Source organism: Phoca vitulina, unplaced genomic scaffold, assembly GCF_004348235.1.
Source record: "Phoca vitulina isolate PV1807 unplaced genomic scaffold, GSC_HSeal_1.0 scaffold71, whole genome shotgun sequence".
In the NCBI taxonomy this organism is placed as follows: domain Eukaryota; kingdom Metazoa; phylum Chordata; class Mammalia; order Carnivora; family Phocidae; genus Phoca; species Phoca vitulina.
In genome coordinates this window covers 3,115,658-3,137,306 of record NW_022589774.1, presented here as the reverse complement: position 1 = coordinate 3,137,306, position 21,649 = coordinate 3,115,658, and the positions used below count along the sequence as shown (strand labels likewise).

General features: G+C 35.1%; 1 protein-coding gene across 5 annotated transcripts in view; it reads right to left on the bottom strand.

The window, feature by feature from the left end:
- Positions 1-3,102: 3,102 nt before the first annotated feature.
- RCOR3 (REST corepressor 3) overlaps positions 3,103-21,649 on the bottom strand; it is a 54,343-nt gene continuing 35,796 nt past the window's right edge. For 4 of the 5 annotated variants that reach the window (XM_032393071.1, XM_032393072.1, XM_032393074.1 and 1 more), the window contains 3 exons: positions 14,764-14,821; positions 6,344-6,585; positions 3,103-5,885 (listed from right to left, as the gene is read on the bottom strand). In XM_032393071.1, coding sequence (XP_032248962.1) covers positions 5,541-5,885; positions 6,344-6,585; positions 14,764-14,821 — 645 coding nt within the window. In that variant the 3' untranslated portion in view covers positions 3,103-5,540. The remainder of the gene's footprint in view (positions 5,886-6,343; positions 6,586-14,763; positions 14,822-21,649) is intronic. The other variant, XM_032393073.1, reaches the window with a different exon arrangement.

Below are 21,649 nucleotides of genomic sequence, written 5' to 3'. Positions count from 1 at the left end.
CCAGTAAAGCTATCTGGGACAAGACTTCTCTGTGTGTGAAGATTTTAAGTTACAAATTCAGTTTCTTGATTCAGATTTTCTATTTCTATTTGAGACAGTTTTGGTAAGAATTTGTCCATTTCATAAACAACTCCCAATTTGTTGGCATAAAGTACTCAATAATATTCCTTTACAAATTCTTTTCATTTCTGTAGGTTACACAATGATGACCCCTCTTCCAGTCTAGATTTTGGTAATTTATGCACTTTTTATTCTTGATCTAAAAAATTTTCTAATAAATTTTCAATTTTGTTGATCTTTTTGAGAAGCTACTACTGGTTTCAGAGATTTTTCTCTATTGTTTTCCTGCTATTTATTTTTCAACTATGATCTTTATTTCTTCTCTTCTGCTTGAGTTTACTTTTTTTTGCCCCTAGCTTTTAAAGAAGAAAGCTTACATGATTTAAATCTAATATATTTAAAGCTAGAAATTTCCTTCTAGGCACAACTTTACAGCATCCAATAGATTTTTATATACTGTGTTCTTATTTTCAGTTCAAGATATTTTCTAATTTGTTGTAATTTATTTTCCGACCCATAGCTTATTTAGAAATTTTTATTATTAGAAATTATTAGAAATAATTAGAAATAATTTCCAAATATTTGGGGATTTTGCTGATTTATGTTGCCGATTTCTAATTCCATTGTATTCAGAGGACATAGCTCCAGACGATTTGAATCCTTTTCCACTTATTAAAACTTGTTTATGGCACAGAATATGGTCTATCTTGGAAACATTTCATGTGTATTCTGTTGTTGGATGGAATGATCTATGAATTTCAGTTAGAGGTAAAGGTGATTGATAGTGTTGTTCAAGTCTTCTATATTCTTACTCATTTTTGGTTTTCATGTTCTATCAATTTTTGAGACATGGGTATTGAAATCACAGACTTTAATGGTGGATTTGCCTACTTGCAGCTCTCATGGGGATCCTCTTGATGATTTGGCACCTTTATCATTATTAAATGACCATCTGTGTCTTTGATAATGTTTTTTGCTTTGAAATCTTTGACATTTATCTAGTCACTCCAATTTTCTTTTGTTAAGATAGTATACACCTATTGTATTGGTTTTCTACTGCTGCATAATGAGTACCACCCCCAAATTTAGCAGCTCAAAACAACACTTATTCAGTTTCTGTAGTAAGAAATCAGGGCACAGCTTGGCTGAGTTCTCTGCTTCACGGTCTCTCATCGGCTGCAATGCAACCAGAGAATGTGATATAGTCTACTAACAGGACCGAAATCACAATCTTTTAACCTAACCACAGAAGTGACGTCATCACCCTTGCCATATCCTACTGGTCAGAAAGGAATCACTACACCCAGCCCACACACAAGGGCATGAATACCAGGAAGCAGGAATCTTTGGGGTGCTGCTATCTCTGCCTCTAACCTGAGGTTATTATGGGGCACTTCTGAGAATGTTTCCCTGTGCTTTTGCTTTCGTGGAATTGAGAGGTTCCTCAATTGTTAGGTTTTGTCGTAAACCTGTTTCCTGCTGGTGGCACCTGCCCTGGCTTTCCTGCACCGTTAGGGGCTATTTCGATTTTTGTTGTTGTCATGTCAGTAAGATTTTGGAAGGGAAGAAAAATAAACTGAGGCTCATGATATGAAGTTAACTTGTTGAATGGGGTTGGAAAAGAGTCACCATAGTACAAGGACTCCTTTGCATATATAAGCGAAGCGACAAGCCCCTCAATGACTGTTCTCAAACTCTGTTTTGGAAAAGCAACAACATACGAACAAAACGGTCTTAGGAATAAAGGCCTCTTGAAGCCAAACCCTACCAATCATGAAAGCTGTTCTGGGAAGTACGCTACATGGCTCAAGAGGTAACTTTTGTTGTGATATTATTCAAGATCTCCTTAGTTATGGTAACTGTACCCTGTATGTTTAAATACAATTAAACAATACAGAATAAAAATGTAACCTTTCTTAAAATAATCCAGAGAAAAAAGACATTATATAAAGCATTCTGGGAGGTTAACCTTTATGCCATTTACATTGAGAAGACTGCTCCTAGATCTCTCTAGTTCACATTCCCAGCCTCTTTTCCTTAAAAGACTCTGCTCACCCAAATTCCAGTTTTAGGATTCTAAAGTTTAAGTTACCACATTGTAAATACCCATTCCCTTATCAATAAACCATAATCTAGCCACACGGCCTTTTAGATACAAACTCACACATCCAGGAACACTCCTTTTAATATTTTACTCCCAAACTCCATTGCTACTAAAATTTATTGCTGCAGAACATTCCTTCATTAAGGTAAAATTATGATACAGATTTAAGCTGGGAGGGGTTGTTTGTGATCTACTTTGTCCTAAGAAAAGGCAGGTTATGTACCCCCATTAATGCTGTCAGAACATGAGGTCGTTTCTTATAGACATTTTATATCACCTGGTTTCTCAAACTTGATTATTGGATTGTTTTCACTTACTCTGTTATCTTCTTATGAATATCTATAATGAATGCCTAGGTTAAAAAACACAAACATGTTAATTTCTTTTTCTTGTGTTTTCCTATAGTTAGAATGTATTCATCATTTATTTTGGGGAAGCACAAAGAGAAAGACAGATCCTGCCTTGAGTTCTAAGTCAGATTATTAGTTGTTTTGAGGAGACTCGATACCCTAGTGTTAAGTGACCAGCCACAATTAATGTGTCTGAGTAGTCTACTTTTGATAGCAGGAAGAACATTAAAATAGTACAACATATTTACTAACTAAACTCAGTACTTTAACAAAAAACTTGGCAATATTCTTAATAATGTTTAAAATTATGACTGTCACTTTGTTTATTCCCTATATCTAGTCCTAAAAAGAATGTTGGCCTATATTAAGACAGAATTTTACATTCTTTCTTTATTCTACAATGCATTTTACTCAATTGTAGGATTATTGATTAAGGAAAAGTTCTGATCAAAACTTACCTTTTACCTCCATCCATATTACACTGGAATTAAAGAATATAGAAAAAATATTTTTTCATTAATATTACCAGGCGTATCAACAGTGTGATTTATTTTTAGTTATGTAATGAAAAAAATAGTTGGGTGTAGATTTTTCAAAAATGATAACCTTGACATTATGAAATGGTCATTAAAATATTTCTAGATTTTGTTTTATAAAAATCAATATTTAGAATTTCACAGTGAAGAGGTCCTAAATTCTTCATACAACATGAAATTATATAAAAATAGAAGACATAGACATCTTTAACTCTTTAATCCTTTGATTAAGCAGCAAGCATATCACTCTTCCAGGCCAAACACTGCTTAAACAAAAAAGAAAATTAATGACGTGCAAAATATTTACAAAATATGCAAAGCACACAATAAGACATCTCACTATATACATGTGTCATATTACTAATGAAGCTCAGATTTTTCTGTGTGCTCTAGTGTACGTAAATCAAATCACAGCACATCCCTCAGATACAGCATCTTGGCCCACGGCTGGGATAGAACAGATTTTTAAACGAATCATAATATACTTAACAGCTGGACAGATGCTGGCGCTGACCAACTTGACTGACATGTCCCACACACTGTATACTGAAGGTCTACTGACAAGAGACAAGACAATAAAAGCCGTATAGTATGCACATATGCAAGACAATCTAAGTACTTTAAAAAAATGCTTTAGATATTTTCTTTTAAGATATATAACTGCCCACCCTCAACCCCCGTGGCTTTTAAAGTAAAAATAAGTATAAATTCTTGGATATTAAGAATTTTAAATCAGATTTTTATCTAGTTACAATCCAGGGGCAGGAACTATTTAAGATGATCCAATGAGAAAGACAAGACACACCCTGGAAAAAGTTTGTGCCAGAACTTAAGGTCCTTATGAAGAGAAGTGGTCTAAACTTCCAAATTAAAACTAATCAATGAATTTAAATCTAATAGCTCCTTAAGGCTTTAGAGCCAGTGGTAGGGACTATTTTTCCAATATTGGGAATACAGGATTTCTCAAAACATAAATCAAGGGCCTTAGATGTTGACTATTTCGTGAAGTAGTTCTAGATATGATGAGAATATAAATGTGCAAACATTTAGCCTTAAGTTCCACTAGTATAGTTATCTAAGTGATCTGTCCCTTTGCACAAGTCATGATTCCAATATGAAATCACCGTATCAAAAATATTAGTAACACATTGTTGAAATACTACTACTTGTAAAATATTCTTTGTAGGTGCTTAATGATTTATGTGTTCAATTAAGACTTGAAATGTTTTTGCTTCTTTATAAAAAGGGGGTCTCAGCATTTTAAGTTAACAGCACAATTGTGACAATATACTGATACATCTTTAGATAACACAGAACAAATTCTTAAATTTATTTTATGAAATAATGTTGATTTAACCCTAAACCAAACCCACAAGCACTGGTCGGCTGCAAGGAATACACAAATGTATCCAAATAGTACAATAGAGATTTATCAAGAAAACATCCTTTATATTAAATGCAGACCATATTAATAAGTGTGAGGGCAATTTTAAGTCAGAACCTAAACACATAAAGGGTATTGTAAATAAATGCTTCCATAACCACTATCTCCACATAACTGACAAAATATAATTCTCTTCTAAAGTCCCCAAATATAGGCAACTACTAGTTAAAAGCAGATAGCATTTAGAAACATTTTTTAAAAAAATCAAAATTAACTCCATTTTCAAGGAACTTAAAGACACTGTACTTCAACAAATTCTCATTTGTATGTAAAATTATTATTCCGATCCTCTTATTACTGGTAGGTGACAGGTCAATGACCTTTAAGCAAGGACTTTGCATTAGGACCCTAAAGCGTATGTTAAAGGGTTAGTAGGTTCAGTACATTCTTTGTGGTTTCATATAATTGCTTTGCAATTGATTCAATTGCTTTCTTTTAAAGGAATATATTAAAATTCCTTTAGAAAAAAAAGCAAGATTTTTTGAAAAAAGGGATATGCACTATAATTCTTAAATATGCATTAAATGAACATATGTCAAAATCTGAAATGCAGGCTATTTATTCTTGCACTCCTAACATAGGAAAATGTTGTTAAAAATTAAATTAAGGAAGAAAGAAAAAAAGTCAAACATCCTTAAAAACTTAAGGAGTTTTCACAATTCCTAAGTCAGTATTTCTGTACTAAGAGCCTTGACTACGAAGAGGCAGAAATATAAAGAATCTCAATAAAATAAATACAGTAAAAACAAAACAAAAAAAACATTGGTATATAGAATACTTAATCTTTTTTTTTTCCTTTTATGAGATGTCGCTGAACGTATACTCTAGAAAGGAGGCTAACTGTAGGCTTTTTGTCGTGTAACATTTAGTTCGATTGCACGAACCAAAAAATCTCCTAGACATCCACTTATGCTAGCCCACTGCCACAGAACTAGTTCGCAGCCTCAGCATCTAGGAGGGACTGTTCTCTCCTCTTTTGCATCAGTCTGAGGAGCACTGGTATAATGATGGGGTGAAGAGTTACTGTAGCTCTGTCCAATTTAATTTTAGTGCAGTGAGGACTGTGAATCTGTCTGAATTCCGATAAGTGATGGTGGCTGTTGACCACCAACCGTGGACAACACTGGTCTTGGGTTTAGACGGGGCGGCATAGAATTAGCAGGGCGAATGAGAGGTGGTGGAGGCTGATTTAAAGTTGGCCGGGGCTGGATGAACCGAGCCTGCTGCTGGAGTGGAGGAGGCTGCCGGTGAAGAGCAGGGGCAGCAGGCAGTGTTGGACGAAGAAGTGGTGGAGGCTGGTTCAGAGTGGCAATGGGGGCTGTTGGTGTTGGAGTGGATGATGGGGCAGGAGGTGATGGACCCAGAGTCCGAGGAGCCTGTGGGGTCTGTGCCTAGAGGTGAGGAAACAAAAATACATGTATGAGATGAGAGTTCCTAATGAACTGAATACAATATAGTTTGGGATGTCACAGGAAAAACAAATCAAAACAAAACAAAAACGTAACACCAGTGTTTTTTGGAAGCACAAGCTTCTTTTATTTTAAACAAAACAAAAAACCAAAAACCGAAAAAGCAACGAAGCTACCAAACAGGCATCTTTATTAGTAAACAGCTTAACACTGGAAATAAAAATAAGACTATGAAAGAACAATACACTCTCCATTCTTCTAGGACAGAACTTAGCATGTCATTAGGACTTGAGAGTCACGAGAGAGGCACCACTGAGTAAGTGTATTGTCAACCTTTCATGCTCATTTAGCTAGTCCTCTGACAAATTAACCTTATAGAACACCACACAAAATGATGATTCCTCAACTCATATTAGCTCAAATTCCATACACAAACACACCTCCTCTTCTTCATCAGTGCTCTTCCCTGATGGCACATTAGAAGCACTTTTTGTCTCCTCCCCTAAAGTAGAAGCATCACCATTAGAAGCCTGGGTTCCTTGTTCTGCTTCCCACTCCTGCAATACCTCCTCTAAGTTAAACCGACGCCTGTAGTTTACAAAGAAGTTCTTCACTTGGCCAACAGTCTTGTTGCCAATTACATCTGCAATAGCTTGAAAATCTTTACCATATTTGCGGACACCTGGAAGGCAAAGTAAATAATACACCTGTGAAGGATCAATAAGGAGAGCTGTGTGTACTATACATCATGCACACACAAAAGATACCAGCAATGAAAATCCTTTCTCATAAACTCTGCTCATTTCTCAATTCTGAGATAGAGACTAAGATATCAGGGTCACAGATGAAAACTATCAATTATGTCATTTCAGCGAGCCAGCCACTTGCCTTCAACTGAACAATCAGAAACTTACCATTTTTTACATACTCAGTTATTTTCTCCAATCCTCTCTTGAACTCTCAAATATAGTCCATTTATTGTAAAGCATTGAATTCTTTGTTCCATCCTCAATTCCACATTCATTTATTTCCCTAGTAGCCAGTCACCTAAATTTGAGCAACACCGTTTGTAAACAAAACTGGATGGGAATGAGCCATCTCTTTTATCCCCTCAATGGACTGAGTGAGTAGTCTTAGAGTTCCCCCATTAAGAAAAGCATCATAATTTTGGTCTTAATACCAGCTTCAAGAGGATTACTTGCCTAATCTCACCAGGGTACCAATGAATAGAAATAAGAATTGAAACATAAAAAAGTGAATCATCACAATATGTGATGGGCAAAAAAAGGGAAGCTATATTTCAGAGTTAGTTGGATTTCAACTCATCTAATAGTTCCAAAGACTGTGTATGTGGAGGATTCCAACTATACTTTATAGCCTAAAGAATGAGGTTACAGTAGTGACTATGTGTAGAGTACTTGTGCTTATCATCACTACCTTAAATTTAAGAACATTCAGTTATTTGAGAACCTAACTTTTTGTAATGGAAATTTTATTATAATGAAAGATAGTATTTGATTTATGAACTTGAGATAGTCATTTATACTACAGAATTTGGAATGATTTTATATAATCAGATGGATAATAAACTGCCCTTACGGGAATTCTAAAAGGACGTTCACTGACTCATCATTTAACTCAAAATAAAAGGTGTCAAAAATTTTGATTTTATAATTTCATAACTACTGTTTAAAATACCAGAAAACAGTCACTCATTAATTACAAAGACGAGAAAGGAGAAAAAAATGATACTTATGATATTAAAATCTATAATGTAACCTAAGCCATCAGAATCATGGGAATTTAAATAAATTCAACATGTATATAATCATAGATGAGAGAATAATATAAGGATATGTTAACACCTCAGGAGAAATGCTATATTCATTCTTACAGATACCTATTGGTATGATCTACCCAATTACCTTAAAGCACCACCACGATACGACAAAATTCTTGTTTTTAATTTCTGCCTTTATTTTATATGGAGAACTTGGGAATGAGTATCTCTTGCTTATATTCAACTAGCCAGGCTTGACTCTAGGGGGAGTGCCTTTATCTTAAAGAGCATTTTGGGCAGGAAGTTTGACATTATTAAGCTATAATGATTTTTAATACAGAGTTTGGGGTCTGTAAACTGTGCTAATTTGCTCTGTTCTCAAAGGGAAAGACATATGCATGACAATAAATTATGACACTTAACATTATTTACAGTATTTAGCAACATAAGTTCTCTTTAAATCCATGAGCTGATTTCCAGTTCAAACTCTGTAACTGAGTAAAAATTGTAAGGGTGACTAGGTTCCACTGAGGGTTTATTTGGCAATAAAAATCCAAGTTTATTTAATATTAGGAATTATTGCTACATACTCAAGTACTTCTCTACTACTTATACTTCGGAAAATAACGACTCATTTGAGATTGATGCACTGAAAAATAACTCCTAATTAGATATCAGACACAGAGTTCTAGCAATACAGTAATTTTTACAAGGGATATTTAATTTACATTCCAGAAATGACTAAATCTACTGAATACATGAGTTTGGAAATGAAAACTTTAAATAAATCTAAGATCAGCTCTTCTGTATCGTAGCAAGAAGTCACATTAAGACTATCTGACTCCAAGTATGAAGATATTACAATACTCAGAACACCTATTTAGCAAAATATATTCCAAAACCTACCAGTAAGTTGTCCCCATGTCTGATTCCATTTTATAACTGTCTCCTGTTTTTTGATCTTCCATTTTATTTTCTCTTGCTCCAGGGACTTTACCTTGTCACCAACATTGTTGCAGTTCCAGAATTACAGACCCCCAAACCAAAACTACTTCTTATAGGAGCCTTAGTTTTCCCAGACACTCTGGATGTCAAGGACTTTTTCCAAGTCGCCTAGGTTCTGAGTCACCCAGGTATGTTTATCATTAACTCATGTATGCCATATAAACTACTCTGTAAAATCTTAAGGCTCAGACCATACTGCAGACTTTTGTAATCTGGCTGAGGATCCCACTCGTGTCCTGAGAACAAGTGGGCCTTCGGGGATGTTAATGTGCTCAGCCTGCAGGATGGCTGGGCAGGGTCTGGAACTGGTAGTGCTCCTTGGCAGTCCTTTCTGGACAACAGCAGTCTCATCTGTTTGCCCCAGTGTGTTGTGACAAATTTCATAATTTTTTCTGTATGCCACAATGTGAGAAAAGTTGGGAAGTACTGTCCTAGGAAATATAATGCTCAGTACACAGGAAGTGCTCAGGAAATTGAGATTTTTCTTCCTCAAACCACAAGAGTTGCATATAGCTAACTTCTTTATCACCTTCACACTTCCCATGATGCTGGTTCAACAGCATATTTTCGTTAGAAGGTGGAATTCTTATGTCTATACTGTGGCTGATAACTAGGTAAAATCTAGTGAAACACCAACTGCAGACTTACTGGAACAGCTCCTTCAGAAGAATCCCCAGCTAGGCTTCTGGAGGAAAACTTAGCAGGGGTAGCAATGCAGAGCAACTAACTTTAACAACCCAGGACATCAGAGCTACTTTACTTCCAATTTGTACGTGGAAGAAGGGTGGTCCATTCTTTTTTCACAATCTATAATAAGTAAGGTCATCTGATTGCTTTATCAGCAAGGGAATCAAACACAGTGATTAAATCTCTGTATCTTCCTGAAGACGTAAAAGGGTTAGGTCCATCTGAACCATGGTTTTAAATTAAACTTCTCACCTTGGGGCAAAAGGTCAGTTTTTAAAGGTTAGTAGAATGAAACTTTAGAAAATCCTGGAAGAGGTAAATTGTAAATTTCCCAGGAAGAGGAAAAAAGTGTTTTCAGTCAAATTTTGAAAGTTACAAACAACTTGCCTTCCTATGCTGGTAGATGATACCTTATAATCTTTAACATACACTTTTGAAGTTTTGTTTGGGAATTAACATAAAAAAATAACTACCATCACATTTTATAAAAGCCCACATTTTCCAAACAGTATTCTTCATTCTGCCCAACAACAACAAAAAAATACATTTGTATTTTTTAAAATTGGGCTATTCAGGAGCATTTGTAGTGTGGTGTTTTCCAACTCTAGACATGAAACTATAGACTTTTTTTTTTTTCTCCTCCTCCCGAGATAGAAGGGATATCATGAGTCTGCTTTTGGTATATTTAAAAAGTTATTTTTAAAATCTGATTTTGGGCTACCCCACCCCCCCAAAAAAGTCAAAACATTACAGTGGCAAGCTGCTTCTAGGCAGTAAAATTTGGGGGGATATTGTTTCCTGCTTCTTATAACAATATTTCTTAAAGTGAGCATGTACTTAGTATAACCAGGAAATCTATTTTTGAATTAAGAACATAGTGACATCTAGAAACTCTAGGGATGTGGTTCTTTCCTATCAGTAAGAGATTAACTTTAAACTCAAACCATTTGGGAACATGCATTTCTTTCCGCCTCCTGTAAATCTCTTCAAGAATTCATATTAAAGTAAAAAAAAAAAAAAAGATATCAACAGCAATGGGACAGTGAATGGTGCATCTAGGTGAGGGCTAGAAGTCAAAATCATATATTCTCTTTCTAATATCTAGCCTTTCTCTTCTGAGTCTTGTGTTCCCATCATCTTTGTTATAAGTTAAGTTCCATCACGAAGATGCTGGAAATTTTGAATCATGAATTATCTGAAGTGAGTGCATCAGAGGGCTGACAATTATGCTTTTGGGTGTCCATTCTTATGCTAACTGTTTTAATAGCAGAAACTCTCTAAAGGAAATGAGTGTCTTTTAAATGGAAAAATATGAATCTCCTGATCTCCATTTACTTTTGATCATTCATGTACTGGGTTACAATCCCTATATTTTAATCAAGTGCCGAATCTCTTTCTCCCTCCCTTAGGAACCATTCTAGCTTTTTTCTTAATGTATGAGATAAAATTTTAAGGCTTGCAACCTAAAAACGAATTTTTCTCGGCTTGCAACCTAAAAACGAATGAAATGTATAAACTACAGGAAGAGAAGGTAACATTTAACTGTAAAAGCATAACTGACTTGAACGTAGTTCTGTCATTTCCTGTTTTATAAGAGAAGGCAGACAATATGAAAAAAAAGACAACTTAAACTAAAAATTAAAGCTGATATCTTGATAAAACTGGAAAAGTTTCTTGTTGTTTACCGTAAAATAGCACTAATATTTTAGTTGGGGAGTGTATTATTTTTTAGCACTAATGATTTTGAAATAAATTCATTTAAGAGAAGGCCTAAAATAAATACTGTATACCAGGCTTCTGCCCCTCTACACTTTGAAGAGTCAATGTTTTGTACTATCATTTAAATGTATTATTATTTTTTGAAAACGGCTAATAATTGTTCCATTTTACATGAAAAACAATATACCCAGGATCTAATTCTTGCTAAGTAAGAAATGTTTGTCACATATGAATATCAAGTTTGATTTTAGGATAATTTCTAAAAGCACTACAAATTAGAAAAAATATTTATACATGTATGACACAAACTATAAACAGGGATATTTCCATTTACACAAATTGTGAAGACTATAATTAATCTCCTGTTAACTAATCTGTTCCAATAGAAAACTCGGATACTTAAGGCTGGCACAGATTACTGAAAGTATAGAAATATCATTCTTAACAAGTACTTTTTAGAGAGAGGTTTAAATTAGCCACATTTATAACATCCTACCTGGGGACTCTTGAAGAATGTTAATGAAGTTATAACATAGCTAGAACTAAAATTTAGAACTAAAATTAACATAATAAAGTGATAGATTACACAAGTATAAACATTCTTGTTTGGTCTGAACATGATTTCCCCCCTTCCAAATAAGGGAGAAAGAAGGAAAAATAGTTCATTATTTATTTAAATAGTTATTATTTAAGTGATAGTAGTATTAAGTAGATGGGGAAAAAAATGGGAAATATATATTTAAGCCCTAGGAAATGATCCTAATATACATATGTGGTTTTAAAGGAGTTATAATAAAAAAGTTTATTTAACAGTATAAGTCTCACTAATGACACTAGAGTTTATAGTTCTCTCTTCAGGTCAGTCTAATAGTCAACTATGAGCAAGATTTAAAAAGGCATTTAACAAATGAGTGTTAAATCAGAATATATATACAAAATGTCTTAAAAAGAAAGTGCTTCTAAACTAAAATGTTAATATCAAAACTTATATGATATACTATTTTGTAAAACTGAAACAGTCATAATAATATCATATAAAGGTTTATCACAAATAAAGATTAAAGAGAAGAAAAACAAAACAACTGCCTGCTAAGATAGGTCTTTCTGGACAGCAAACTACATGTTCAAATAAAAACTGCAGTTATGTACCTTAACCACACTGAGATTCAGGTACATATGATATTACTATAAGATTATACTGTTTATAAGACACACTTCTGAGCATTATATAAACATGTGGGCTCATTAGCAAAAATGGCACTTTTTAGTTTTCCCTAAAATAACTATTTTGGACACAAACAGCTATATATTGTTTTATTTTAAGTAATGAACCCCCCCTCCCAGAAGAAAAAAACAAAAAAACCCTAAAAAACTCGAAGTGAAACAAAAATTCCACATACAGAGTTAAAGACATTAACATATCAAGAAAGTGCTTTCAAAATCCTAAGAACATGCATATTTTTGTACAAATTGCTGCATTAGTATAATTAAGAATTACTTTTTAAATGTGTGTAAGAATACTGAATATATCTCAGCAGAGAGGAAATGTTTGATTATATCCATAAATATTATTTTAATATTTATAAACTGAGATAATGTCTATATATATAGCTCAAACTATACATGTAAATCTTGCCATTGTCCCTTCCTTTGAATGCAGCTCAGCATAATATTCAACCCAGGCATAAGATTCCCCGGTAGTGCTGCAGAACAATATCAAAACCTGAATGCTCTAGAAACATTAGCCCAGATTTTCCTAAGCGAGTCTCTCCAGAAAAATCCTTTCACTGGGATAATTTTCATATTAGAGTACAGGATTAATATACTAATCTTGAAACAACTGAAATACTGGAAATCAGGGTTAAATTCTACAGGTTACACACACACACACACACACACACACACACACACACGGACGGACAGACAGAAACACAGGCTACACACACACACACACACACACACACACACACTAGGATAGAGAGAAACACAGGCTACACACACACAAACACACACACAGAAACACAGGCCACACACACACACACACACACACACACACTAGGATGGACAGAAACACAGGCTACACACACACACACACACACACACTAGGATGGACAGAAATACAAGCTTTACATCAATAAAAGCAATGCTTCCCCAAATAACTATGTTAGAGCTGTAAGTCATAGATCTAAATCAATATGAAACAGCCCCTGAAAATACTAGTTGTTTTTTTGTTTTTGTTTTTGTTTTAGTAATATGGAGCTCGAACTCATGACCCTAAGATCTAGTAGCATGCTCTACCAACTAGGCCAGCCAGGCGCCCCTACTCATTTTTTAATCTAAATTTTAAACAGTTTCTAATTTAAAAATAGCTATTACTCAACATTATAAACTCATTAAACTTTGTTCTGACTCATTCAGAAACTTGGTTCCACAATTACATATGTGCTCAGTGCACATCCAGCACCCTGCCTCCATAGGATCAAGTATTTATTCTGTTTATGAAATGACTGTTTTGTGCTATATAGGCCAAAGAGAAGGCTGACATCATCCTGATGGCCCGTCCTGTGACATTTTCTAATCACACTGGCAGGGTAATTCTTACTCACTCTAGTCCAAACTGCAGAGTCATCTATTAATCAATCTTTAATTACATTATTCTCACATCCAAATGATACCTGCACATCCTTTTTGAGTTAAATATGTTCTCTGTGTTTGAATAATTAGAAATATTTTCCAAAGTATACTTATATGTTTTGCAGGGGTCCAACTCTCTTATAGTAACTAACTTAGATAAAAAAGCTATTAGTACTCAACACAAAGAGAGCTCAGCCAGGAAAAACCAAATTGTAGACCAAACTTATAATTACACAATCAGTCCTGCAGATAGTTTATCTTGAACAGAAAAGAAAAAAAAGAAAACTACACCACTGAATAAAAAAATATACAGTTTGCCCTTCCTTAAGTAATTCAAACATGAGAAAATCCAAGTTTATAACACTACCAATCTGCCCACAGGCATTCATAATACAAAAAGTAAGTGCTCTGCCATATAATTCAACAAAGCATTCTTATAAATAATGCGTTTAAAATGCTATATGTATATTTTTCAATGTATCTCTTAACTTTCTCTTTTATTATTTACATATAATATATAAATACATATGTATTTTTAAAGTCGGGTTTCTAAGCATTCAGTGGCACATCTCTTAAGTTATAATACACTGAAAGTTAAGTAATCATTAATATTTTCAGTAACTAACATTTGTCAAATAGAGAAACACTATTATACAGAGTAATTGGAAAAACCAGAAACATACAATAGTTTATGCTTTTAATGATGAGTTATCAATGACTAATATAGTAAGAATGAACCCAACTGCAGGAAAACTAAAGCAAAGGCACAGAGAGACCATATGACTTGTTCAAGCTTGTCATCACCATCACTGTTAAGGCTGAGAATGTGTTACGTGCTGTACGGGACCCAAAATGCATATAGGCTCAGTAAAGTCACATCCACAAGAACAAAACAGAATTCCTGGTTTTCAGGACTTTGTGGTAAACACAAGAGCCCTCTCTTGATCCATTTCTAAAGGAAGGGAAGGACTATGGTAGTCACCTTTCATGACAAGTTAAATAATTAACAACAATAACTGCTTATCTTTAATATACCTTGCACTGCTAGAAGCTGCTCCTCTGTGGTCCAACGGGCATTAATTTTCTGATTTGACTACAAAATTAAAGAGAAGTTTCCTAATGAGGATATGAAGACAGACATTTTTCCAAAGTGCTTATTTTCGTTTAACTTTTCACCAAATCATAGACATGAGATTACTAAAACTCTGATTTACGAAGATTCTGCTTTTATAAGGATTAAAAAATATATTGAGTTACCTTTTACCCACACAAAAAGATAATGAAAGGGAAATGTACCAATCTGGGAGAATGAACAACATTCACATTTATACTCTAGTCAGAGGCATTAAAACTGAGAAAATCTATTAGTCATCCATTTTCCAACTACAATGTTCCTGTGACACATGGCAAGTGTTAATTTTAGCCTAGTTTTAAACATTTAAGAGACTTTATCTTCCTTAGAGAGGATCTGTGACTTGCTCTAAAATTCTTTCTCTTCACATTTCGATTAAACCTAACCTTACTCCACCAAAACCAGTGTTATAAATTAATACAGAACTGGAGATCAGGCCTAATTCCTAAAATATTTCTTTAAATTTCTGAAGCAGAAAGTGACCCACTATAAGAATAGATTTTTTTCCCCCTAAGGCCTCCCCACGTTTCTCCCAATATTTTTGTTCAAAAAAAATCCTAAATTTAGGACTTTCATTATGGCAAAACTACCATATTAAACACTAAATCAAATTTCATTCGTGTATACCCACTGATTAGTGCAAGGACCATTGGCAGTAGAAGGACGGACAGAGAAATAAGTACACCAGCCTACAGAGGTTTACAGAAGAAACTGCCCAGATAAATTGGCCTGGTGTAATACAGGATAAGCTGGGCAAAACAGAAAGAAAGGCTTCCTCTGAGAACAAGTGTTCAGGTTTTATCTCACTCATGGTCTTAGCGATAAAAATTTCTACAGTACACAGAGGTTCTGGGGAACATCTACTTTCTCACCACAAGTGAAGAGGTATAGAAAGTAAGCATTCAGAAGAAAGAATAAAACAAAAATTCAAAATTAGAAAAAAATTATTAGAGAAGAAAGGAAAAAGTTTTAAAAAAAAGACTGAGTAAAGGAGGAAAAAATCTAGAGCAGAAAGCACTGAACACCAGATGATGAGATTAAGAAGAGAGCAAGGCAAGGCCAGGCAGAGAGTGGATAAGCCTCAAGGTGAGCATACTGGCAATGAAGCAAAAGAACATTAAAAAGGTAAAGAAAGGACGCCTGGGTGGCTCAGTCGTTAAGCATCTGCCTTCGGCTCAGGTCATGATCCAGGGTCCTGGGATCGAGTCCCACATCGGGCTCCTTGCTCAGTGAGGAGCCTGCTTCTTTCTCTCTCTCCCTCTGCTGCTCCCCCTGCTTGTGCTCTCTCTCTCTCTGACAAATAAAGAAAAATCTTAAAAAAAAAAAAAAAGGTAAAGAAAAAGAGGGGGCTATAGGCTATAAAGAAGCAGTAACAAGAGAAGGGTGAACCAAGGTTTAAAAAGTGAAAAAAGGAAAGAAAAAGAAAAAGGAGATAACAGAAGAAAAACTTGAAATTCTAAACATATGTTCCCCAAAAAGAGGATGAACAAGAATGGAATAGGAGCTAATATTTGAGTTAATATCCAGGCAGTCTGATGCCACCTTCACTGTGAAAGGTAGATAAAAGAGGTCCTTGGTACCCAAGGATAATTGGTACTAGAACCTTATTAAAACAGGTCCAAATATTTCAGAATAAATGGTAAAAAATAAAGGGTTGAGTGCAACCTAACCTGAAATATGAAACTAAAACTTATGAAAATTATTTTAATAGTTAATGACTTTGCTTATATACTTTAATTTTATTTTTGGCATATCTTTGCTGACCATACAATGGTGTAATATTCACTGGCTTTGAAATTTACAACATGAGCACAGAGTGGGTCATTTTTGTTTTGAAGACCTCAACAATTTTTTCAAGGGCCTCCCTTAACTCTTTGTTACTCAAATTCTTTTTTGAAGTGCGTCTGAGTCAATACGCTTTTTTCTTCAATTGTTAACTCTGCTAAATACCCATTTGTCAACAATTTTGCAAGAGATTAAAGCCATTCTCTTGTACTTTCATAGACTTCAGGAAGTTTTGCATCTTTTGCAAGGTTTAAAATTTCATTTTGGTTTGTGCTGTATTTGCATTACAAGAAAGTAAGAGAAGGATATTGATGTGATGGATGGGAAAGATAACAGCTAGAGTTAATTAGGGATAGCTCATGAGCAGAGCTTAATTTTATAAGTGCTTAGTTCATTTGTGAATATTCTCTTGTTTGGCAACTTTCGCTTCTCTATGAATCCTTTAGACTAATGAGCATTTGGATACTGAGGATCTCCTACAATACTACAGTGCAAGTTGTTCTGAGGACTAAATTTAGAATAAATGTAAAATATATATAAAGCTATGTTTAGGATATAGGTAAAAAACACCTGGCACAGTGCCTGAGCAAGCAGAAGTTGAAGTTGATCAACTGATGTTTGTTAAACCTGAAAGGCAGAAACTGGAAGAAAAGGTATCATTAATGGAAAGGGAACAAAAAATAAAGAGAAATACCATGCACTATGAAAGCTTATTTCGGCTTATAGACAAATCAGGAGATAGGATAAATTAAAAGTTCACAGTATACTGTGGATTCAAAGATGAGAGGAAAAAGTCACAATGACTAGAACAGGGAAGAAGGCCAGCTGGAGGGGCTAGACACTGAGGTGGGTTAAACAACAGGGTAAGTTTCTGAAAGGCAAAGATCAGGAGAAGACACACCATGTATAGGCAACAAAAGGAGCAACAATTAGGAAGAAGTGATAAATACGCCTGGAAAGTTGGTGATATTTAACTAAACTAGAATATGGTAAGGACCACTTTTGCAAGGGCAGTAAATAATCAAGGTTAATGAGTTCACACTAAATTTAATAAGCAATAGATTTCTGGGGGGAGGGAACAGAGGGAGAGGAGCAGGATTCTAATCAGAATAAAACTTCAAGCCTGGAGAGCTGGGAGAAGGGTGGTGCTGTTAAGGACCTAAGAAGTTATGAAATGCTGATTGGGGAGGTGCAGGAAGGCAAGACTAAGATGATGACTGTAACTTGGGATTCACTGACAATGAGGTCACTCAGGTGGAGCTCAGGATCCACTTGAGGTTAAAACAGATTCATCTATGCAAACACAGCTTTTAAGGGTCTGGAAAATTGTATGAGGGAAAACAATGGAGTCATATCTTACTCAGATGTAAGGTTCTAAAATCTGCCTATGAATTTAAAAAAAAAAAAAGGATTTTTGTTTTAAATTCCAAATTACTATTGAAATGTTCTTACAAAGGTGGTCATGGAAACAGGCACACAATCTCTCAATAAGTCCACATGGCCAGATATTCCTCCAGCACTGAAATGGACCACTAGTTTTTCAGTTAATCCTAGATGAAGCTTTGGTTGAAATTTAGGGTAGTACTGAATGAAAAACATAAATACATTCTTAAATACTAGAATTTCAAGTCAAGGAGACTGCTCACACAGGAGGCCTGTGGAAGCTAAAGCCTTCTTCTTCTTTTTTTTTTTTTTTAGATTTTCATTTATTTATTTGACAGAGAGAGAGAGAGACAGAGACAGAGAGGCAGGATGTGGGAGAAGGAGAAGCAGGCTCCCCGCTGAGCAGAAGGCCCCACGTGCGGCCTGATCCTAGGGCCCGGGATCGACCCGAGCTGAAGGCAGATGCCCAACCGACTTAGCCACCCGGGTGCCCCAAGCTAAAGCCTTCTAAAGAAATAGTGGATTCACAGTTCCAGCCCCTAACTGCTTACTTTGTAGGAGACACTTGATAAATGGGAGTTTAGGCGGGATTGCCAGCTCTCCTCTACTTGCTATTACTAAACATACTCCTTTTTACTTGGCTGAATATCTGTGGTTGAGTTTGTGTCATATGATGCAATTTTAGTATAGTGAAGTGATGAGCTTGCATGATGTTTCCAAAGAGAAGAGAAGTGAATTTTGAGGATAAAAACTTGGAGAATGCTTATATTTACATATAGAAAGGAAAATTACAGCTGAAAAGGGAACATAATAGTTACAAATGATATCACCTCTCAAAAATTAAAGGAAGAGAGAGAGGTTGTCATCTATGTCAAGGCTCAGGAAAAGGCAAGAAAAATGAGTTAGAGCTGAGGAATTTGATCAGCAGCAGCAGTGTTAGCCTTTAAACAGCAGCTTCAGTGGAAATATGCAGGGAGGAGGGTTGAAACTGCATTGAATTAAGAGTCTGTATGACAAAACAGAAGCAGTGGAAGAAAGGGAAGACTGAAGGAGAAACAGGGTCAAAATTTTTTAAATACATAAGATTCCTTCAAGTTATTGATTTTTTTATTCTCTTTTAAACCCAAGAAACTTTGGCAGAGATTTGTTTAACTTCAGAAAGGACAACTAGAATATATCTAGGAATCTAAAATTGTGTAGTAGTTATGGTTAGCTAGGTAGTACCACTGAGAACATTCTTCTACAGCAAACCCCAGTCGGAAATACTGCTGTTTTTAAAATAATAAAATATTAATCTAAACTAAAATAATCCAATATATAATAGTTATAAAACTAATAATAGGAAAGGCCCCAAAGAGCCTTCTAGAACAATCTATGACCTCCTTTGTTAATTCAGCATCTTTACTGCATTCTTTCCCTGCTAAATTAGTTCTCGCATCTTTCCCATTTTTGTCAGTAGTAGATTCATACTATCTTTGAGTTGAAAGAATTAGAAGAGGACACCAAGTTAAACCTTCCATCCAGTGCTGAAAATTCCATCCAACATCCATAATGAAAGAATGTCACCCACCTATGCATGAAAACATCAATAGATGGGGAAATTTCTAGCTTCAAAAAGCACTCCTAGTTTCTTCCTTCCTGGTTTCATTAATCTCCTTGTCCCACCTTCCTACCTCCAACCAAAACAAATCAAAGCATAACCCCACAGACCACCACTCCCCTCAACACTCTTACATACTTTCAAATAGATATATTATTTTCTATTTTGCAATGTTCTTTGGATTTATCACTTGCTGTCCACTCCTACAACTAATACCTGACCATACCCAAAATCCCTTTTACCATTTACTTTATCACTCACATGGCTGGTATTTTAGCAGCTATAAAGTTTTCAATTTAGCCTGTGTAACCAGGATAACCTTCCTAAAATTAAAAATTCCCATTATATCCTTCTTATATTGAAGAAACTACAGGGTCTTCCCATTTGACCTAATTTAAAAGGCAAACTTCTCTTCCTAGCTCTCAGACTTTTATACTCTAGCCCTTGCCCACTGACCTCTATCATAAAGAAGTCCCTGTTGAACTCAATTCTGTTAACATCTCTCTCATACACCACGTTCACTTGTCCTCTGCATCCAACTTTGCCTTCCTACGTAGACAATATGCTTCATGAGAGAAAACTGTTTTACACTTTCACTAAATTCTCAATAGTAATCAGCACCACAATGAGGACATAAGTGCTCAGGGAATGCCTGTTGACTCTTTTTTCCCCTCACAGGATTTATACGTATTTTTTTTTTTTTAAAGATTTTATGTATTTATTTGACAGAGACACAGCGAGAGAGGGATCACAAGCAGGGGGAGAGGGAGAGGGAGAAGCAGGCTTCCCGCCGAGCAGGGAGCCCGATGCGGGGCTCGATGCGGGGCTCGATCCCAGGACCCTGGGACCATGACCTGAGCCGAAGGCAGACACTTAACGACTGAGCCACCCAGGCGCCCCATACGTAAGTATTTTGAATGTACTGTTCCATACCAAGCCACTGTTCATATTATTCCCTTTGCCTGCCCTTTTTTGTATGTGCAAAACTCCTACTCATGCTTCAAACCTCAGCTGAAACATCCCTCATTAGGAAGACTTCCCTGATTATCCTAGCAAGAATGAGTAATTACCACTTGTTTTCTTGTAGCTTTTTACTTATAAATCACACAACTTTAATCAGTGTGTCTTATAACATCTAGACTGTGTTTTTTTTTTTTTAAGGCAGATGGAAAAATCCATCACACATTTCCCACAGTGCCTAAAACAGTGCCTTACATGAAATAAGTGATCAATAAATACTTATGGGAGTGAATAAACTTTCTTCACCAAATTTTTTCCTAAGTGAAAATAACAAATACAATCAAATGAGTAAGTAAAGCATCTTAGTAACTGTTTACTTCCAGCTGAGTTACATCACTTAGTAGCCTATTGTTCTAATGGTTAATGAAATTCTTTTATTACGTATTAGATAGAAATTCTATTATCTAAAGAAAAGGTGATAGATTACATGATTTTTCAAGGTCTTTACAAAGACTGTTAATCTAGTATTTTGAAATAGATCTATTCAGGCTGTTCTTCCCTACAAAGGAACAGAAATAATATGATAAATATAAATATATCCTGAGTATTTTCTAGATAATAAACCCTACATACATTTTTAAGTCATAGGAGTTCAATAAATCAACCTCAAAGTAATATCCAAACTTCACTGTATGACTGGTAGAGTGTTAAGATTTTGGTTGTTTCATTTTGATCATTATTTTTATAAAAATCCAAAAGATGTAATAAATGTCTGATAACTTCTAACCCCCGAACTGCATTTAAATGTGAGAATCAATATATAATTTTGTTATTAAATGAAAACTTTCAAAAGTAAGAGGGAGCAGGATATCAATCTAGGACTCCAACTGGATTCTAAGATTGTGAAACATAGCCAAAATTTCACTATTTACTAGCTGTGACGTTGATCAAGCCAGTTAACCTCTCTGAGGCCCAGATTTTTCATGTAAAATAGTATTTGCTTCATCTACTTCTTGGGATTTATGTGAGCATCAAATGAGATAGCATAAAGTTACAAATGC